The 22,659-nt window shown below is 36.8% G+C and overlaps 1 protein-coding gene across 6 annotated transcripts in view; it reads right to left on the bottom strand.

Moving 5' to 3' along the window:
- The window catches only part of LOC140728603 (solute carrier family 35 member F5-like), a 177,998-nt gene that overhangs the window by 77,003 nt on the left and 78,336 nt on the right, over positions 1-22,659 (bottom strand). For 3 of the 6 annotated variants that reach the window (XM_073047589.1, XM_073047585.1, XM_073047588.1), the window contains exons 8-10: positions 16,257-16,344; positions 16,028-16,089; positions 1,074-1,124 (exon numbers count right to left, since the gene is read on the bottom strand). In XM_073047589.1, coding sequence (XP_072903690.1) covers positions 1,074-1,124; positions 16,028-16,089; positions 16,257-16,344 — 201 coding nt within the window. The remainder of the gene's footprint in view (positions 1-1,073; positions 1,125-16,027; positions 16,090-16,256; positions 16,345-22,659) is intronic. The other 3 variants (XM_073047586.1, XM_073047587.1, XM_073047591.1) reach the window with 1 other exon arrangement.

Below are 22,659 nucleotides of genomic sequence, written 5' to 3'. Positions count from 1 at the left end.
TGAGATCACGTTCCTGTATAGAAAAAGATAACGACCACAAGAATCCGGTAATGGCACAATAAATTACAGCTTCAAGTAAGAAATGGACACTTACGCAGATTTATGGTGCCACAGAGAGATAAGGTTGTAAAGAAAGCTTTTGACAAATTGTCTTTCATAAATCAAACTTTCGAGTACAGGAGCTGGGATGTTACGTTAAATTTGTTTAAGACATTAGTGAGGCCTAATTTGGAGTACTGTGTGCAGTTTAGGTCACCTACCTTTAGGAACTGTATCAATAAGATTAAGAGTACAGATAAAATTTACAAGGATGTTGCCAGGACTTGAGGTCCTGAGTTAAAGGGAAAGGTTTAACAGGTTAGGACTTTATTCCCTGGAGTGTTGGAGATTTGACAGAAGTACACAAAATTATGAGGGGTATAGATAGGGCAAATTCAAGCAGGCTTTTTCCTCTGAGGTTCAGTGAGACTAGAATTAGAGGTCATGGTTTAAGGTGAATACGAGGAGGAACATATTCATTCAGAGGGTGTTATGAGTATGGAGCAAGACTCCAGGGCAAGTGGTGGATGCAGATTCAATTTCAGCATTTAAGAGAAGTTTGGACATGTACATGAATGGGGTGGGCAGGGGGCAGCTATTATCCAGATGCAGATCAATGGGACTAGGGAATAAAAGTTGGCACGGACTAGAATGGCTGAAGAGCCTGGTTCTGTGCTGTAGTGCTCTATCATTGTATGACTCTGTGTGTCTTATTGTTGTACTTTCACCTTATATAATCTGACCTCCAGCATTAGAAGCAGGTATGAATAGGTCAGTTGATCTGACCAATTTAAAAGGTTGGATATTCTCTGACCCGCATTAGCAGGCGCCATACAGAGTCAGCAAGTCCTAAAACACATCCTACGTTGCATTAGCACAGATGATGAGGAACACCAAATAATATTTAGGCAGAACAGGAAACAGGTCTGAAGAGCTCTGGAGTTGTGTATCTTTTGAGTCATGGAGAAACTCCATATTTTATTAATCTTTTGCCTTGAGATAATGATAGTGTTTAACTGATCCTGCAAACTTACCTAGGGATGCAATACACTCTCCTAGGATGGTTGAAGTTATATCCCACCTTGCTGTCATGTGGGCATTAAGGAAAGAAGAACCATGTTGTTAGAAATGTGACAAATACTATTGCAAGGTGGTATTATTATGGACCAACATCTTGAGGAGGCAGCTCCTCCATGCAAAGTATTGCTAAAGTTAAGTGAAGTCACCTAATTCTGTATATCCAGGTCATTACCACACTGAATTTATTGATCAGTGCTTTTACAAGCACACTACAAACATAAAATATTCAAGCTTTAGGCATTCTGTTGAAACGCAGACTGCAGCTTCAAATAACCTGAGTCAACAAGGCTAAATATTATTCAGTATCAACCTACATTCATAAAAAAGGGCAAAAAAACAGAAACAACATGTAAAAAAGGAGGATTCTCTGATGAAGCATCTACTGCAGAAATTAAGTTTCATAGCTGATTACAATCAAGTAGTTACAGGCTTAATTTATAGTTGGTCTAATCATATTTTGGCATATTCATGATGAAATCATACAATTAGTGCCAATCATTTCTTGATTAGCAAGAGAACAGTTCTGATGCACTAGCATACAAATTCAGTAATACTGTATCTAGGTGAGCTATCTTAACCTTGAAAATTTAAAACATTAAATAGTTTCTACTATATCACTGAGCATTCCAAGCAGTGCAGAAATGTACAAGTGATTTGGAAATTTATGACGCTAAAGTATAACATAAGTTGAAACTACTGGTAGTCATTGCACACCAAAAAGATATTGCAATTGTGAATTAAGATTGCAAAGAACAATGATGTAGCCATGATGTGATTAATAATTTCAAAAAGATGCCATCTTGGAAGTGCAAATATACTTTGTGCCATTAAACACAAAAAAAGACAGAAAATCTGATGACAAGCATGATCTTAAAACTGGGAAGCAGCAAGCATGAGTGGGACACTGTATGACCAAAAGGACAGTGATAGGCATGAACAGGGCACTGCACGTCTGAAACGACTGTGTTAGGCATGAATGGGACATTGCATGTCCGAAAGGACTGAGCTAGGCACGAATGGGACCCTGCACGTCTGAAAGGTCTGGGTTAGGCATGAATGGGGCCCTGCAGGTCTGAAAGAACTGGGTTAGCCATGAATCCTACGGCCATTGTGAATACAATATTCTGCCACCGCCATTTCTCTGGGTAACCCTAATAGTATACACCTATGCTCATTGATTTGGGTTTCGACTGTGAGTCCCACTTGGCTGACATGCACCACTCCGCATGCACAGGGAGTCCTGGCAGCATGAGCTGACCTGAGACCCAGATCCCCTTTGATTTGCATAATGGTATTAATCCGGTGATTATTTAGGATCCTTCCAGAAACCATGGTAATATAGGGAAGACAGGTTCCTCCTCATTGTTAGATTTCCTGGATTTTCCATTTGGGTGACCCAGAAAAATTGCTGGCAGCATAACATTACATTCGCAATACCCATAGGATTGACTTCTTTGGCGCAAGACTACTGTGCTGCGCCAATGGCTTTTGGGACTGCCTGGTAAAGGAAACCTTTGAAATAAAACCAGAGGAAAAGAATTTTAACAAAGTCAAAGGTCTCGCTCTAAGTAAGAACTGGACTTCGATTGTAAACAAAGTGGGAGAGCAGAAACCTGAGTGGATGAAGACTACCCAATCAGGAAGGATGGACTACAGGAATATAAATACTATCGGACTAGACATGATTCCTGATGAAGATGGCAGAGTCTATCATCGAAATGTTGGTAATTAATTGTACCCGGCTGGAAGCCTGAGAAGAGTTTATTCAAAACAGAAGGGTTAGACGTGAATGGGACACTGCATGACAGAAAAGATTACACAGAATGTTTGGAGTTACATTTCAATGAGCTGACAAGCAATTTCGTTTTTAGTGGCTGCCAGTTACCACAGGGTTCAATTATCTCTCACATTCTAACCCTGTCTGCCCATATACAATTGTATGAGACGTGTAATTAGTCACCACCATTATGTGTTATGTTGTATGACGTGGGTGTTCATGGTCTTCCATCCATTCCTAACCTGTGATGGATCACTACTTCTGGGGACAACAACTCTGCCCACAATGCTGCTCCCATTCCTTTCTTTATCCATGACCACGATTATTCTTGGCAATTTTATTCTGCAGAAGTGATCTGCCATTGCCTTCTTCCGAGCAGTGTCTTTACAAGATGGGTGATCCCAGCCATCAATACTCTTCAGAGATTGTCTGCCTGGCATCAGTAGTCACATAACCAGGTCTTGTGATATGCACCAGCTGCTCATACAACCATCTATCACCTGCTCCCACAGCTTCTCGTCGCTCTGACTGGGGGGTTAAGCAGGTGCTACACCTTGCCCAATGGTGACCTGCAGGCTAGCGGAGGGAAAGAGCTCCTTACACTCCTTTGGTAGAGATGCATCTCCAAACTGCCACTCATAACATTAATAATTAATATAAACATATTTCAATCACATTAATTTGTAAATAGATAAAACTTGGAAGTATTATCTAACAAGTCTAACACTTTCAGTAACTGACATTAGCTGTGGCAAAAACACTTTCACCAGCTGTTTAGAGCAAAATAATTCTGAGAACAAATCAGATAATTTCAATATTCTCCATCAGTGTTCAAATAAGTCCTGATTAGATAACTTACAAGTTTCAAAATGATGTACACAAAGTATTTTTATAGCTCATAAAATGCAGCTTGTTTAATTAACCTAATTGCAGTTTTGTATGTCTGATTTGATTATAACAGCTTTGGCTTGATTATTTTACCATCAGTGCAAGTTGATTATTTGCAAAAGATTGAGAGGTGAGAGTTCTTTTCTACACACAAGTAAAAATGAAAATGGCGGCATATTCAACACAACAAATCAAGGTGTAGGAGATAGCTTATCTAATTTTAGTTATACTGTTAAAGAATCAAAACAAATCAAGAAAACTCTCTAAACAAAGTGGATTTTATAGCAAGATGCAAGAATAAAATTTATGGTGGAGTAAGCACCTCTTTTGTAGTGAACGATGAGAAAATATAGATTAGAGGGAGGGCAAAAACAAATAGACAATAGATGAGTGTTGCAAGTGATTTAAATACCCAGTTTTACACTTAGAGCAGTAAAATAATTGGTGTTTCTTGTTCATTGACTTATTTTGGCTTTGAAGACTCAGCACAGCTTTAGCAGAAAAGATCTGAACGCTTTGGAAGGGGTCCCAAACTAACAGTATGTTAACTAGGACATGTCCTCTTCTCATTGCTACCATCAGATTTCTGAATGGACATTTAACCCATGGACACTATCTCAATACTTTACATATACGGTATATACTTACTGTAATGTATAGTTTTTATTATGTATTGCAATGCACTGCTGTTGTATAACAGCATATTTCTGTTATGATTCTGATTCTATAGGAAGAACTAAGACATTTAGGCTGGGAGATAATTAAATAGTCAAGGTGAGAAATGTAATCAAAGTGACTAGCAGAATGCTGACTTTTTCTAAGGATTTTTAAAAATAATTAATTTTAATATTTTTAAACTACCAAAGAAAAAAACTGATGGATGATAATGGATAATTAGGAAAAAAAACATATTCGCTTAAGAAGGGAAGATAGAAATATACATAAAAGTCTGTGCACTGTTAAACTTTATAAATTGGAAAAGTAATTTAGGAAAGGTCCCCAGATATCATAAAAAGATTGTTTCGAATTTAAGACTGAGCAGTGGATCTTCTCTAAATTTAAATAAGACATAATATCACGTAGCCATTGAAGATGTGTAGGAGGAGTAGACTCCTTCCATTCAAGCAAGATTGCTCTCCTTGCTAAAAGAGAGGTAAAAACTAAAACCTGTAGGTTATGAGTATTTAAAGTTATGTCTTCATTTGCAATAATACCAAACAAGGCAGTAAGGGGATTTGGGTCAAATTGGACCCTAAAAAGTTGTGAGAAGGTATGGAATACTTCCTGCCAAAACTTTTCAATTTTAGGGCAAAAACCAAAACATATGAATTAAAGAGGCATCAGCAGAGTTGTATAAGTGGAGAAACGTTCGAAACTAAGGATTAGTATACGAATGTAGAAAAACTTTGCTGGAGTCATGTGAAGTTCTAGGTAGACCACATCCAGAGCACTTGAGAAAATCTGACTGTCATACATCCGAGGCCCCCATCCAGAGCACTTTGAGCAAACTTGAGCCCCATACATTGTGGAAGGGTATTATTTTCTGGAAATTAGTTCAGTATTGATTTATCAAAAGGAATTTGGTTTTTATGTAATAAATTATGACTGCTTAAACAAGCTAGAATTTATCTCATGGAAATTTAAAAATCAAGGTAATACACTTTATTATCAAATATTAATGACTGCCAATGGGCAGTTGGAGGCAAACTACTTCTGTTGGATGGAAAGTCTAGGATCAAGAGGTAAAGGCTCCTAACCCAATCAGAAATAAAGACAGGAATCAATCCCATGCACAATGGAAAACAGAAATTTTGATCACTGATCTGGAAATTTATGCCTGGTCATTTGTTCATTTAAAAACTGAAGTGACTCTTTAAAAAAATCTATTAGTAAGTTAAGTACAGAAGCCAACATATGGAGCTAGATCAAAGATTAGCCATGATCTCAATGAAAATACTTGAGGGACTTAATAGTCTTCCTGCTCTAGTTGTCAGCTTAGAGCAAATGTGTAGTCACTAAGTTCTAAGTGAGACCTCCAAGTTGTTTTGGCTTTGAATATTGGTGAAGATATTATTCAAAAGATTATGGTTATGTTGACAGAAATACAAGTTAGTTTCCACACTTCATCTTTCCAATTGGGTTTTCACCAAAGATCTACTGCTAATGACTCATACACATATTATTATGTGAGGTCAATAAGACACATTCAAAGTGCAGTGAGTAACCAAGGGAACTTTCATTCAACTTACTTTTGTTTTCATTAATTTGCAATTTGTGTCACAGTTGTTCAAGACATAGAACCAAAAATTCATTTTCAACTGAATGATTAGCCTGACCATTAGCTGTTTCAACATTTCCACAATTCCAAGACAAACTTGCAGAACTTGACAACCTACAAAATCAGATGCCCTCACTCCTACATTTGTTAAATCTTGAAAAACCATCCACCAAGAGTAGAAATTTGTAAACAGAATTGAAATGGAATTGAAATAGCTTATAGATCAGAGAGCTCAGGATTAGTTAGTTTTCATGTTAATCTCATTTTCCCCCTATAATCATGAAAACAGTCCACTGTAACAGCATTTCAGGTGGTAGATTAATGTTTAACATTAGTAAATTAGATAGAAAGTCTTACTCTAGTTTCCCCTCTGTTACTTTTAAGATTCTGGTTATAGATATAGATGGCCTAAGTGACAGCACATTTAAACAAGTATATGTTAATGAAAAGTTCTCTCATGGTCTGCTTACCCTGCACTGCTTGCTTCTGCGTCCTACCCAAGATCCACAAACTGGATGTCCAGGTAGGCCTATTGTCTCTGCCTGCTCCTGCCCTACTGAACTTGTGTCTTCATATCTCAATTCCATTCCATCCCCTTGGCTTAGTCCCTTCCCACCTACATCCACGACACTTCTCGTGCCCTCAGTTCCCTCAGTGACTTTCAATTCCCTGACCCTGACCACCTCACCTTCACCATAGATCTTCAGTACCTGGACACTTCCATCCCACATCAGGAAGACCTCAAAGCTCTCCGCCACTTGCCTGACAAAAGACCCAACCAGTTCCCCACCACCACCACCCTCCTCCATATGGCAGAAGTGGTCATCACCCTGGAGCAAATTTTCCTTTGGCTCCTCCCATTTTTTCCAAACCTGAGCGGTAGCCATGGCCCTTAAATCCACATGATCCATCTCTGACACATCACTGTCCTTTCTCAATCTCTCTGTCTCCATCTCTGGGGACAAACTGTCAAGTAACATTTATTATTATTTTATTTTTTTACAAACCTACTGATTTCCATGGTTCTCTTAACTATATCTCTTCCCACCCTATCTCCTGTAAAACACTATTCCCCTTAATCAGTTTATTTGCCTCTACTGCATCTGTTCCCAGGACATGGCTTTCCATTCCAGGACATCAGAGATGGCCTCCTTCTTTACAGAATAGAGTTACTCTCCCTCTACTATTGATGCTGTCCTCAGCCACATCTCCTCCATTTTCCATACATCCTTGCTTACCCCACCTTCCCACCGCCTTAAAGGTGATAGAGTCCCTCATCCTTACCCACCACCCTGTTGGCCTCCACATCCAACATATTATCCTCCGCAACTTCTACCATCTTCAAATGGATCCTACCACTAAACAAATCTCTACCTCCCCTTCCCTCCACTTTCTGCAGATATCATTCCCTTGGTAATTCCCTTGTCCATTTGTCCCTCTGTACTAATCTCCCTCCAAACACTTATCCCTGTAAGTGGCTACACTTCGCCCATTCCCCTGCTCCCACACCTCCATCCAGGGCCCAAGCAATCTTTCCAATTGAGGCAACACTTCACCTGTGAATTTGCTGGGGCTGTCTATTGTGTTCAGTGCTCCCAATGCGGTATTCTCAACATTGGTGAGACCCATTCTAAGTTGTAGGACAGGTTCGATGAGAACCTTCGCACCATCCACCACAAGCGGGACTTCCCAGTGGCCAAACAGTTTAATTCTGATGCCCATTCTGATGTGTCAATCCTTAGCCTCCTCTTGTGCCAAAATGGAGGCCTTGGGGTGAAGGAAAAATACCTTATATTCTGTCTGGGTACCCACCAACCTGATGATATGAACATCGATTTCTCCTTCTGGTAACCCAAATTCCCCCTACCCCCTCTATTCACCACTCTAACCTTTTACTTCCCCCTGGGTCGGGTCCCTTTCTCCTATGGTCCACACTTCTGTCCTAACAGATTCTTTCTTCTCCAGCCCTTGACCTTTCCCACCCACCTGACTTCACCTATCACCTTCCAGCTAGCCCCTTTCCTCCTCCCCCGCCTTTTTATTCTGACATCTTCCCCCTTCCTTTTTAGTCCTCATGAAAGGTCTCAGCCTGAAGCATTGGCTGTTTATTCATTTCCATAGATGCTGCCTGTCCTGCTGAGTTCCTCCAGATTTCCAGCATCTGCAGATTTTCTCATGTTTGTTACTGGGAAGAAAGCATTACATTTACTTTGCTGTCACAATGACATTTGTTTACAATTGTAAACAAATTAGCTCTTGAAATTCAAAATTACTATGAATATCAAGCATGGGGTTTTCAGTTTTAAACTGATAATTCTGAAATTCCAGAAATCAGTTAACCAGGTTTCACAGCTAAGAGTCCTCAAAACTGCAACTCTTCCTTTACAAACGTCTGCAGCTTCTTGACACTGACAAAAAGAACTTCGTAAAATATTCTAAAGACATTATTTTTACAAACAGATTGCTGCATTTCTGTTGAACTTCCTCCAGAGGAAAGTTTATGTCCAAAGTTTCTACAATTCTACAAAGTTTTCCAATCAAAATCTTTTCACATATATATTAAATGCAATCAATTAACACAAACTTAAGGCAAAAATTTGATGCTGAATATCAGATAAACAATATGTCTTTAAACTAAGTACAGACGGCACTCCTTATCCACAAATTCAACCAACCGTGCATCCAGAAAACCCGGCAGTGCTCATCCAGCACTTGTTGTTCAAGCATGTACAGACTTTTTTTTCTTGTCATTATTCCCTAAACAATGCAGTATAACAACTATTTTACATCGTATTTACATTGTATTAGGTATTATAAGCATTCTAGGGATGATTTAAAGTATACGGGAGGATGTGCGTGGGCTATTGTGGATCGGGATCGAAAAAATCAGAAGTTATCTTACTAAATAAGTCGGAATAGGTACATCCAATATTATTTAGCATCAGTTAGTCAAGTGTTTATCTTAGTATATAGTATATATTTTACCTTTCTATGCATATAAAACACTTAAGAACGTATGCTTCAGCGCCGGGCTCAGGAGCCAGTGACAGACCGCTTTTGAGCGCGTTCTCCATCCATGACGGGTTGATGTGGAGGATCAAAAACCCAAAACCCAATAATTAAACCACTGCGTTGCTCAATAATAATTGTAGCTTTGATTGGGGCAGGGCCTTTCTCACTTTATCCTTTAAAATTGTTCCAATCGTTGACTGATGTAACCTAACGCTTTTACAATGACCGATGGCGTTTCACCTTTTTCTGATCGCTTTATTGTTTCCACTTTATTTTCAATCGTGATCGTGATTATTTTCGTGAATAGAAACACTGCGGATTCAGAGGTCCGATGCTGGGTCCTAATGTCCACCGCACTGAGACAGGTTAAATAAGGTCTGGGGTTCCGCTGGGTCCTAAGATCCACTGCATTGAGACAGGTTGAATAAGGGACTTGAGCATCTGCGTTTTTTGGTATCCGCAAGGGGTCCCAGAACCAATCCCTCGCAGATAAGAAGGACCGACTGTAAGTGAGACACATGCATAAGTCTTTAAAGTAATATTTTGCTGCCAACATGTTAATACAGTATATATTAAAGATATTCTCTGAGTTTCTGCTTGGGCACATATCTGACTCAGTCCATTAGTATTGCTGAGGTAAATGATTGGGAGGTGTAGGGAGTAGTTAGATGTGTGTTGTCATTGTCATCAGTTATAAAGCTAGCAATTATTGCCCATTTCCTGTTTCCCTTCAGAAAGGTCTGGTGAGTTGCTTTCTCTAACTATTTACTTGTATTCTCATGGGCATTTATGGAAAAGCATTCTCTTGTCTGGAAGGGAAGCTTGAATCCTTTTCAGCTAAACTTTACTGCGATTTGAACCTTATAAGAGCAAAGATAAGGATGCTCTTACAAATAAATGGTCACTCAGCATGTCAAACATCCTACATCACCTGTTAATTGTAAAAGAAGTTTCTGACGTGAAACTGCCTATGATCATTCACAAGAAGCCTATGTTAATTCTGCAGCCTTGAAGCGCTGAGTGAAGTAGAAACCAAACTGAATAAAGTATGAAGTGCAATGACCTAAGAAAGATAGGATAGCACATCAAAAACTTTGGAAGTGAAGGAGGACAAGCTGGAGATAATGATGGCATTTGGACAGTCATTATAATCTTGAAAAGTGATGGTACAGAGCTAAAAGTCACTAACAAATGTAAAGGACTATTCAGTACCTCAGTCCTTTATAAATGTTTATTTTAATCATGGTATGACATGGTGCACTTGCAATTCAGTTAGAGTCTGCAGATATGTAATTCTGCTCAATTACTAGACATAGAAAAGAACAATTTCTTTACCAGCAAAGCCAATAATAAGGGAATTTAGACTTGTGGAAGGACCGGAAGAAATTTGAACATATTTTTCATCCAGAGAGTACTTGGGACCTGTAGTTTATTCTCTAAAAAACATAAGGCTATTAAACATAGGCTATTCAACCGATCCAGTCTGCTCCGCCATTCCATCATAGCTGATCCATATAACAATTACAGCACGGAAACAGGCCATCTCGGCCCTTCTAGTCCGTGCCGAACTCTTACTCTCACCTAATCCCACTGACCCGCACTCAGCCCATAACCCTCCATTCCTTTCCTGTTCATATACCTATCCAATTTTATTTTAAATGACAATATCGAACCTGCCTCTACCACTTCTACTGGAAGCTCGTTCTACACAGCTACCACTCTCTGAGTAAAGAAATTCCACCTCGTGTTACCTTAAACTTTTGCCCCCTAACTCTCAACTCATGTCCTCTTGTTTGAATCTCCCCTACTCTCGATGGAAAAAAGCCTATCCACGTCAACTCTATCTATCGCCCTCATAATTTTAAATACCTCTATCAAGTCCCCCCTCAACCTTCTACGCTCCAAAGAATAAAGACCTGACTTGTTCAATCTTTCCCTGTAACTTAGGTGCTGAAACCCAGGTAACATTCTAGTAAATCTTCTCTGTACTCTCTCTATTTTGTTGACATCTTTCCTATAATTCGGTGACCAGAACTGTACACAATACTCCAAATTTGGCCTTACCAATGCCTTGTACAATTTTAACATTACATCCCACCTCCTATACTCAATGGCCTTTATAAAGGCCAGCATACCAAAAGCTTTCTTCACCACCCTATCCACATGAGATTCCACCTTGAGGGAACTATGCACCATTATTCCTAGATCACTCTGTTCTACTGCATTCCTCAATGCCCTACCATTTAACATGTATCCATCCATCATCCCTCTCATCCTCACAATCCTGCCTTCTCTCTGTAAGCTTCAATGCCATGACTAATCAAGAACCTATTAACTGCTGCCTTAAATATACCCAATGACTTGGCCTGCACAACCATCTGTGGCAATAAACTTCATGATGAATTCAACACCCTCTGGCTAAAGCAATATTTTCTCATTTCCGTTCTAAACGGACATTTGCTCTATCCAAACCTTTCAATATTTAATAGGTTTCAATGAGATTCCCGCTTATTCTTCTATACTCCAGCAGAATGACAAAAGAAATGACATCTTACAAAAACTCAAATGCATTTGAAGTACCGTGATACACAAGGTTATGAAGCAAAAGGTGAAAAGCAGGATTAAATGGGATAGAACTTAATTAATTTGTATGATTTCACTCAGTGCCAGATTCATAGTTTATGCAATAATACTTTCTTCCAAAACCTTTAATAACTATGACAGCAAGTACAAATTTGGATGGTGAAAGAATTAGTTAATTTTGTTGAGACACTTCAATATTTTTTTCTATTTGGTCTTAAAATGCAGTATCCGTTCAGGCTATACAGAGAGTAAAGCCGACCCTCAAACCCTGCCTCCCATATAACTCCCCACCTTAAATTCCTCTATATACCTGTCTAGTAGTCTCTTACTAACAAAACAAAAGCTATTGTGAGGTTTGAATTTTTAATTTTCATTTTAAATTGCTACACAATACTCTATATTTACATAGCACAACATCTATAAGCTCAGAGCACATCTGATATTTTCTCATCAACTAGGAACATTCTGCACATATATCATAATAGACTGACTATTCAAACAATAATGATTGGTAACTTATCAGCCAGCACTTTTTCCAAGGGGGCTTGATTTCTGTCATTAAACATGCTTACAGTGATACTTTAAATATTCCGAACACAAATCACAAAATGAGAATATGTGGGTGTGATTGATAGCCATTAGAAAGTAGGAGGGAAAGCTACAGACTTGTTAGATTAATCTTCATCATAGGGATTCTGTATGTAAGATATAGAGAAAATTGAAATGATTATAACAAAAACACAATTTTTTTTAAAGATTAGGGCACCTCTATTGCATTGTTAATTCATCTACTTTAGATGGGTTTCCAGAAGGAATTTGGTATGAAGGTTAGAGAGCACTTATGGAATGAAAAACAGAGTTGATATTTCAGGTCAAAGGACCTTCATTGGAACTAGGAAAATGAAGACAATGAATGGAGGACTCCAATTAAAGGTCTCAAAATGAAACCTATTCATCTATCCCCTATTCTTTCTGCAACTTAAACCAGTCCTTGTCATCTCACTGATAAGGATTATGAATCTGAAACATTAACTTCCATCTGAATGGCATTTCCAGAATTTTCTGTTTTTATTTCAGATTTTCGGCATCTGCAGTCTTTTTTAAATTTTTATGGATTCAGTAAGGTTCTGCATAAGAGATTGTTAGCCACAATTCAAGCAAATGGAAATGAGAGCAAATTATTGAGCTGAATAGAAACTTGTTAGGAAGATGGGTTATATATTCACATTAGAAAGATTGGCTGGTAATGGTGTTTGAAAATTCACTTTATTAAATAATACAAGCAGCCAAGAATATGAGATTGTATAGTGGACAATGATTAGGGGCGTGGTAAACAGTATACACAGAAGAACAAATTATATTAACTCAGAACAGTACAGCAATGGACATGTCATTCGGCCTGTGGTATTGTACCAATCTTGATGTCGATGCTTTCCTCCTGTGTATCAATAATATCAATAATATGTCAATCTAAAAGTCTCAAACTCCAACAAACTGACTACCTCCACTATTACCTTGGTAGCCTATTCCAATCACCTACCTTCTCAAAGGACATTATTAGATTAAAAGAGTGGACAAAGGTGTCACATATGTATCTCAAGATGTAAAGTCATACATTGTGGATTAAAAAACTTCCATCATACTCTATATTTGGAGGGATACAATACTGAGGAACTCCGCTGGTCGGGATTAACTTGGATGTTGTGTCATAGTTATCTACATGATATGTAAGCCAAGATAGTCAGATATGGGGAGCAAGCTGTTGCCCGTGCAGCAGGCTCCCCTCTCCATGCATCTGATGAAGCTAAAGGAACGGCAGAGACTGATACTATTCGGCATCAGTGGCAGCACAGCAGTTGCCAGTCTGCATTGAACTCAACATAGGACTGCCTTAGGGTTTCCAGCTCCAGATTTTTCCTCAGGGTATACCCCCAAAGCCTTCCCCGTGAGTGGGGAAAGCTGAAAGACAGTGGAGATGTGAGATCATAGTTTTCCTTCTCCTAGATGAGCTGCCAACCGCAGTGAACAAGCTCCATCTGCCCAAAGTGACTAGTTTTAACCCACCTTTGTCCCTCCTCCTCAAAGTAGAAACCTAGTAGCTAAGCCCCACAGGAGCTGCTCTTGTTGTGACTATTTGAGACACACGTCATTGGGAGCATTAACAGGTAGTGGGAGCTTATCCTCACTACCACCCCAGCTGGAACAACCTTAAGGAACCAGTTATATAATAAAAAAGGAAAGTTTGGCTACATCAGAACAGCTGTGTACAATACCACAGACTACGCTTTAAGAAAAATTATATCGAGCCAGGAACAGGTAGTGAACAGATGCAGGAGAATCTTCATACAATCACACAAATTTAAAGCGCAAAAGATAGTTTGTTTAGGTTACAGTGTATCCATTCGTGCCTCCAAGCTTTCAGTACCCAAATGGAATAGGTATAGGTATGGCTTCAAGTATTCAACAGCTATCTTTGAAAGGCACAGAGAGTTTCAAACCCACACTGACCTTTGGGTGAAAAAGTATTTATTTAATTTCCTAACATTGGCAGTGTTTCATTTCCCCAGTTTGAATTCCACGGTTTTAGCTTTATTACTTTTCACATTTTTTCCTGCCTTCTTTATTTTCTATATCTCCTTCAAAAAGAGGAGTTGCCACTAAAAGGCCTGCATCACTCTCTTTCAGTTGGCAACACCCTCACTTGTGCCAATCAGCTTCTCCTGGCCCACACCAAATCACAGACTTTCCCTTAATGTTCTCAACCCCTCTTCCAGATAACCAATATGTTTAATTTTTAACTGTTTGCAGTTGTGGTGAAAGGTCATCAAAATTAACCATTAACCCCGTTTCCATCAGACTGATCTGCTGAGTATTACCAGCACTCTTGGTTTTTATTTCAATTTCCACTATCTGATTTTCCTCACTTTCCAATTAAAGTATCTCTTCAGTCTCCTTTGATCCAGAATTAACCATGCTCAACCTTGACCGTGTCTCCTGACAACTATACTTTTCATTATATATTGTCTCCATATCCTCACTACTGTTATCAAGTTATATTTGCACAGTGGGGATTAGAATTGTACAGTCTTCAAGTTGTAGCCAAGCTAACCTTTTATGCAGATCTAGCATGAGATAACTCCTTTTACAAACGTATATTCTATGCCTCAGCTATTCAAGGCCAATTATCCCATATTCTATAAAATCACAAGACACAGGAACAGAATTAGGCCACTTGGCTTGAGTCTGCTCCACCATTCCATCATGGCTGATTTATCATCCCTCTCAACCCCATTCTCCTGCTTTCTCCGATAACCACTGAGTCTAATCAAGAACCTGATGTTGAAATTAACTCCAATTTTAGATTTTAAATGGTTTTACATATGAATGCAAGGCACATTCACAAATTATTAGAATTCAATGAGCTTGTAAAAGAACAAAATGTCTTCCCAGCAGCCAGAAAAATGACTAGAGTTCTCTGCCACAATTCCTAAGTCTCAGTTATTTAGGTAAATATTAAGTAGTGAAGGTATATTAAGGTTGCATGAGATGGGACTTCTGCAATGAAAGTGACCAATAATAAATGGCTTGAACAAATATACAGCATTAACACAAAACTAGCAGTGGGAAATAGCTTGTTCTGATAAAGCCTGCCTTGCTGATTTTCAAGGAGTTTTTAATAAACACTATTTGCTGAGCTCCTATAGTCATGAATCATCATGCAAGCCAAACCTCTCCTTCAATCATTCTTTTAAAATTCTTCAACTGAAATTGGTTAATAATTCAAAGTAAACTTATTATCAAAGTATATGTATCACCATACACAGCACTAAGATTCATTCCCTTGCGGGCATTCATAGTAAATACAAAGAAATAACAAAAAAAAAGTAAATAAATATTGAGAACAGGAGAATGAAGAGTCCTTGAAAGTGAGTCCAACTGTCTGTCTAAAGTGAGCCAGAAGTTTAATTGAAATGTATGGAATGTTTAATGAAAATAAATTCTACTAATGAAGTAAATGTATTTTCCAAGATAAGTATGGCTAAATAATCTATATATTACCCAGAGTTTTGAATTAGAAGCCTTAACTGCGTCACATCAATGAAGGGAACATTTATTACATTAAAAGAATTATATAATTCACATTATCATGCAAACTCTATCACTAAAGTTTTAGAAAAAATGCATCATAAATATTGGAATTTATTTTGTGTGTCAATAATTGTATATGCTGGATTAATTATCTTGCACTATATTTTGCAATGGCTATGCTATAAACAAAATAACAAAAAATCAGTATGTGAAGTTAAACAAAACTACAAATTGGTTATTACTTTTTTCAACAGTGTTACAAAAGAAGTAAAATCCTTTACCTATGGTGCCTTTTCCCCCTGTCTCATTACTTGACAGACTTACAAGTGTAACACCACCAATGCTAAAAAAGCAAAAGCAAATATTGTTAATTTTAGATTGCAGATTAGTCCTACAGAGACGAAAAATTGGAGAAATATGTTCAATGTGTAAAAGGCAACAAATACAATTGATGCGTGTAATTGAATAAAAATGATAAGGTTAACATTTTATTAATAAGTCAATACATACCTTAAAATTACTGCTAATAATTTGGATAATGTAAATCTGTCTCCACTGTTGCTAGGGAACATAGCAGCCAGAAGAAGAGTGAAAAGGCCTGTAGAAATAAAATATTCAAACAACCAGCAAATTAACTTTGAAATGTAAAAAGATAGAATTAAGCACAAGGATTTTTTAGGAAAATATTTTGCCACAATTAGTAGATTAGGAAGCTGAAGCACATCAAAATCTTATTTGAGAGGAATATAACTCATATCTTTTTAAACAAAGGTCAATATATTAAATACAATCACAACTAATAATACAATTACTAGTCTTGTAGTAGTTGTGGTTTGAGGAGCTTTAATGAGGGGAGTAAACGGGATTAGGCAGTTAAGAGTTGCAGCATTACTGTAGACTGAGCCATTTTAAAGAGCTTGCTTTATTTTTATATTTAAAAAGACATATCTAGATGAGGTAACAAATAAATTATACTATAAAAAGGAATTATTCTGTTCTCCCAAAATAAAATCTCAACTAAATTACATCTCAGTTATTGGGACTGTATTTGTTAGCAGTCTCTTCTCATTTCTAAATTAATATATACTACTTTTAACTTCTAATAAACTTTTGAACTATTTAGGCCGCCATGAAACTTCCGTGGTCGCTAAGCTTGTTCATGGAGCTAAAGAATTAAGCAGCAAAGAAATAGGACCCTTGGCCAACTTGTCTATTCTGACCAAGATATATATCCGAGCTAGACCCATTTGACTGCATTTGTGCCATATACTTCTAAAACTATTCTATCCACGTATTTGTCCAAATGTCTTTAAAACATTGTAATACTCACTTCTCCCACTTCCTCTGGCAGTTCAGATAGCAATAATTGAAAAACACTAGATGGCGCTGTTGCAAGTGTTTTTTTTTGCATTTAATACTGATTAATCACCGAAAGAAGTTTATTTGACAAGACATTTCCATATGATTGAGCAACTGTTCCCCCATCCTAGCTGCACTCTTATGGCCCCTCTCAAGCAGACAATTACATTTTGTCACTCTAACATGGAAATTAACTGGCTCAGAGTGTCATGAATAAATATTTTTCAAAAAACTTCAAATAGCAGTTTAGTGGGATGAGCAAATCTGGTAAAGTTTGATTACAAATTAAACACAGAATTCATTAAATCATTAGGAATAATTATAGTCAAATAAGAATAAAATGTGTTGGTAGTAACACGAGAAATCCATTCGCATCTGAAAAGAGGAAAAAATAGGTTAACGTTTTTACTCCTCAACTGAAAAGGAAGGAACTGAAATCTTTGTATAGTACTGTACAAATGTTTTAGGCACATATATATAACTAAGCTACCCCTGAGACTTTTGCACAGTACTGTAGTAGTTTTGTGTATTGCACTGTACTGCTGCCACAAGAAAAACAAATTTCATAACATATGTGAGTGACAATAAACCTGATTCTGATATGTATGGGTTTCTATCGTGGACAGAGTGGGAAAAGGAAAGGGAAAGGAGAATCATGGTTGGGAAAGAGGACGGGAGAGGGAAGGGAACAAGAAGCACCAGAGACATTCTTTAATGATCAATAAACCAATTGTTTGGAATCAAATGATCTTGCCTGGTGTTTCAGGTCTAGATGTGTCTACACCTGTGCCAACCTCTGCCCCTGGCACATCTTCTCTGCCACCTCTCCCACACAACTCCCGTGGCACTCCACCCTTGCCATACCCAACATCCTTTGTTTCCACCAGATTTACAAACTTGATCTCTGCTCAAGTTTGTTGGGTCCTACACCGCCCTTGTGCCCACGGCTTTGTCTCCTGGGTGATAGGACAATAATACCTAATGTAAACAATGACAAATTTACTATTTTAAATGTGGGTCTCATCACAGCTGCAAGAATTATATTGCAAAACTGGAAAAAACCCAGATGTCTCACTGTAAGGGAATGGACTGAGGAAATGGTTAAGATTTCATCATATGAATACATGTTTGGAAGAATTAACAGTGAGGGAAAAGTGCAAGATGTGTGGGATCAATTTTGGTTGTATGTTAACTTAAACTTAAATTAGAAGTTTTTTTCTGTTTCTTAGTTTTATATGTTTTCCTGTCATGGGATGGCTGTGTAAATATGCTGTACTGTATCTGCTCTATGATATGCTGTGCTGCTTTGTAAAATAAGAATAAATAATAATAAAAATTTGAATTACAAAAAAAAGCTATATATTTTTAAAAACTTTTCCACAGTACTGTAGAGAAAAGGGACAATAATTAATAGCTAATAGTGCTTAAAAATAAAGACAGAATACATACATTTGATTTTTTGTATCAAAAAAAGAGCAACTTATTCGTGTGGCTCGGCGTGTAGGGATGGTCAAATTCCAAGAATTCAATTTTCGATTAGTGGAGGATTTTAGTCCAGAAGTAATGAAGGCAAGGCTTCTTTTTAAACCTCTGATGTCCGAATGTTATGAGAAAAATCTAAAACCTGCGCTCTTATACCCTGCGAAGCTCAGAATCTCGCCTCCCAATGCATCACGGCGTGTTTTCTTTTCTATATCTGAAGCGAGAAGCTTTCTGAATGAGAACTTCCCTACTGCTGCGGATTCTCATCTCTAATAAATGAGTGATTTTGATTGTTGCAAGATGGTTTTTGTTTCCAAAACCAGATTTTGTTTCTGGCTATTGGTGTAGGTTTACACTATATTTTATACTCTGAAGTTTTTTTTTGATGTACTAATCTTTTTATTTTACTTACTTCAATCACTGTACTTCATCTTTGGTCATTATTATTAATCCTTCGAAGGCGAATTTTTTTTTACTAAGATGGTGGTTTCTTTAAAATATTTCTGGCTTTTTTTTAATTTCGCCATTTTCTTTCTCTCGTCTTCTTCCTATAATGCATTTCTTATCACAGTTTAAATTTTTTTTTGGTTTGTTTGGGTTTTAACCCAATTTATAAGTTACTAGTGATTATATTCTTTTTATTTTTTTTACTAGCAATTATATTAAGAAGTTTGGTTTTAGTATAGTGATTATTATTTCTTTAGAGTTTGGGTGGATCTTTTTTATCCTTTATATACGGAGTTGCCTTCTGCTGATATGGGGGTAGATTTAGTTTCATTTCTCTTTCTTCCCAGTCTTTTCCTGGCTGGGGAGGAGTTCTCTCCTCTTGGGTGGGGGTGGGGGGGGGTCTTTTTCTAAATCTTATGTTCCTTACATCAGTTTTTTTTAGTTTCTTCATTTGGGCTGATTTTAAACTACTAAAATGTCTGCGATGTCGTCACTTCCGGGTCCTCCCCTTATTTTTGTTCCTCTTCCGGGTGCATGAGTTCATAATTTGGTTAACCCTTTATATACCAAAGGGTTGATTTCAGAAATATGGCTCAGACCATTAATTTTGTCTCTTGGAATACTAATAGCTTAAACCATCTGATTAAACGGAAAAAGATTTTCAAAGTATTCCAAAGACTGAATGCACATATTATTTTTGTACAAGAAACTCATGTGAGGAAAGAGGACATTTATCGCTTTTTTAGGTTTTGGAGGGGTCAACAGTACCATTCGAATTCAAATGCTAAAGTAAAGGGAGTTTCAATTTTTATTGACTCCTCTATTGCATTTGTCCAACACGATATTTTTTCGGATCCGAATGGTAGATTTTTGTTAATTACTGGCTTACTTTTTAACAAAAAGGTTGCTATGGTTAATGTTTATGCTCCAAATGTGGATTATCCCGATTTTTTTGTCCTTATTTACTTCTCTATCTAATCTAAATGAATATAAGTTAATAATGGGTGGTGAATTTAATTGTTGTTTAAATCCTTTGTTGGACAGATCTATATCTACTCAGACTTTACCTAATAAGTCGGCCACTTATATTAACTCTTTTTTGACTGATAATGGAATTTTTGATATTTGGAGATTTCGGCATTCTAAGGACAAAGAGTTTTCATTTTTCTCACATGTTTATCATTCTTACTCGATAATTGATTATTTTTTTATTGACTCTTGGTTTATTCCATCGGTAATTGGTTGTAATTATGATATTATAGCTATCTCTGACCATGCTCCATTAAAACTTTCTATTAAATTTACGGATACAGCTTCTAGTGCTAGACAATGGCAATTTGATTCTACCTTACTGCAAGATCCAGATTTTATTAAATTTATGAAGGAACAGATCGATTTCTTCTTTTCAACTAATTCCACTGATGATATTTCTTGCGGAACATTTTGGGACACTTTTAAAGCATATATACATGGACAGATTATCTCCTACTCTGTTGGTCTGAGAAAATGCATTAAGAAGGAAACTCTTTTATTGGTTGATAAAATTAAAGAGATTGACAAGAAATATTTGACTGCTCCTAGTAAAGAGCTTTACAAACAAAGGGTTGAACTTCAAATGGAACATAGTTTATTACTTACATCTTCGATTGAAAATCAATTAATGAAAACCAGATCTGATTTTTATATACATAGTGATAAATCGGGTAAACTGTTAGCTAGTCAATTGAAGAATGCTTTGGTTAAACGTCAAGTTACTAAGACTCGTCAGCAGAATGGGGATCTGACAGTTAACCATGATGAGATAAACAAATCTTTTCAAGATTTTTATACCTCCCTGTATCATTCTGAATTCCCTCATGATTATAATACCATGTGTGATTTTCTTGGGAAATTGAATTTTCCAAAATTATCATCAGATGATCTTTCAATATTAGATACTCCTATTACGGATGCAGAAATTAAAGGGGTTATTTCCTCTATGAATTCTGGGAAAGCACCAGGTTCAGATGGGTATACAGTAGAATTTTTTAAATGTTTTTCCGCTAATCTTACTCCTTGGTTATGCAGGGTTTTTGAAGAAGCAATTAGATTGAGTAATCTGCCACAATCTTTTTATAGAGCTTCCATTTCTTTAATATTGAAGAAAGATAAAGACCCTACTGACTGTGCATCCTATAGACCAATATCTTTATTGAATGTAGATTCCAAGATCTTTTCCAAGTTACTGGCATCCAGGCTGGAGAAGGTATTACCTCAAATTATCTCGGAAGATCAAACTGGTTTTATTAAAAATCACTACTTTTTTCAATGTTAGGAGATTATTGGATATTGTTTATACTCCTTCACATAGCACTTCAGAATGTGTCATTTCATTAGATGCGGAGAAAACATTTGATAGAGCTGAATGGCCATACTTATTTCCTGTGCTTGAGAAGTTTAATTTTAATCCGACATTCATTTCCTGGATTAAACTGATATATCATACTCCAGTAGCCTCAGTGCTTACTAACAATCAAAGATCTCCCTTTTTTCGGGGTACTAGACAAGGCTGTTCTCTTAGTCCATTATTATTTGATATTGCTTTAGAACCCTTGGCAATTGCTATCAGAGAATCACAGAACATTTTTGGCATTAATCGTGGGATGGATATACATAAGTTATCATTATATGCAGATGATTTATTATTATTTATTTTTGATCCTGATAAATCCATTCCTGCAGTTATATCATTGTTGGCTCAATTTAGTAATTTTTCCGGGTATAAATTAAATCTTAATAAGAGTGAAATGTTTCCTTTAAATAGACAGGTTCCAATTTATGGAAATTTACCTTTTAAATTAGTTAATGACTCTTTTATTTACTTAGGGATTAAAATCACAAAAAAACTATAAGGACTTATTTAAGGTTAATTTTTTACCCCTAATCGATCAGATTAAATGTTTGTTTACTAAATGGTCACCAGTATCTTTATCTCTGATAGGTCGGATTAATGCTATTAAGATGGTTATTTTACCCAAGTTTTTATATATATTTCAAGTGGTACCAATTTTTATTCCGAAATCTTTTTTTGCTAATGTTGATTCAAAAATTTCCTCATATATATGGCAGAATAAAAATCCTAGATTAGGTAAAAAATATTTACAGAAGGCAAGGAAGGAAGGTGGATTGGCATTGCCTAATTTTAGATTTTATTATTGGGCAGTCAATATCCGATTTTTGATATGTTGGTTAAAGTATTGGGATTTATCTTTTAGCCCTCATTGGGTGAACCTGGAAATTAAATCTGTACAAGGATTTTCATTGGGTTCTATTTTAGGGTCTTCTCTTCCCTTTGCTCTTTCTAAATTGCAGAAACGAATTGACAATCCGATAGTTAAACATACTTTACGTATATGGTTTCAATTTCGGAAATTTTTTGGGTTGACTCAGTTTGTTTTAAATATTCCTATTGTATCCAATTGCTTTTTTTATCCTTCTATTATAGACCAAGCTTATTCAGCTTGGAAGACTAAAGGATTACTCCGATTTTCCGATTTAATTTTGGATAATTGTTTTATGTCTTTCGAACAATTATCTAATAAATATAATTTGCCTAGATTTCATTTTTTTAGATATCTACAGATTA

This window comes from Hemitrygon akajei, chromosome 5 (genome assembly GCF_048418815.1).
Source record: "Hemitrygon akajei chromosome 5, sHemAka1.3, whole genome shotgun sequence".
Taxonomy (NCBI): Eukaryota; Metazoa; Chordata; class Chondrichthyes; order Myliobatiformes; family Dasyatidae; genus Hemitrygon; species Hemitrygon akajei.
This window is presented reverse-complemented; position numbering and strand designations above follow the sequence as displayed.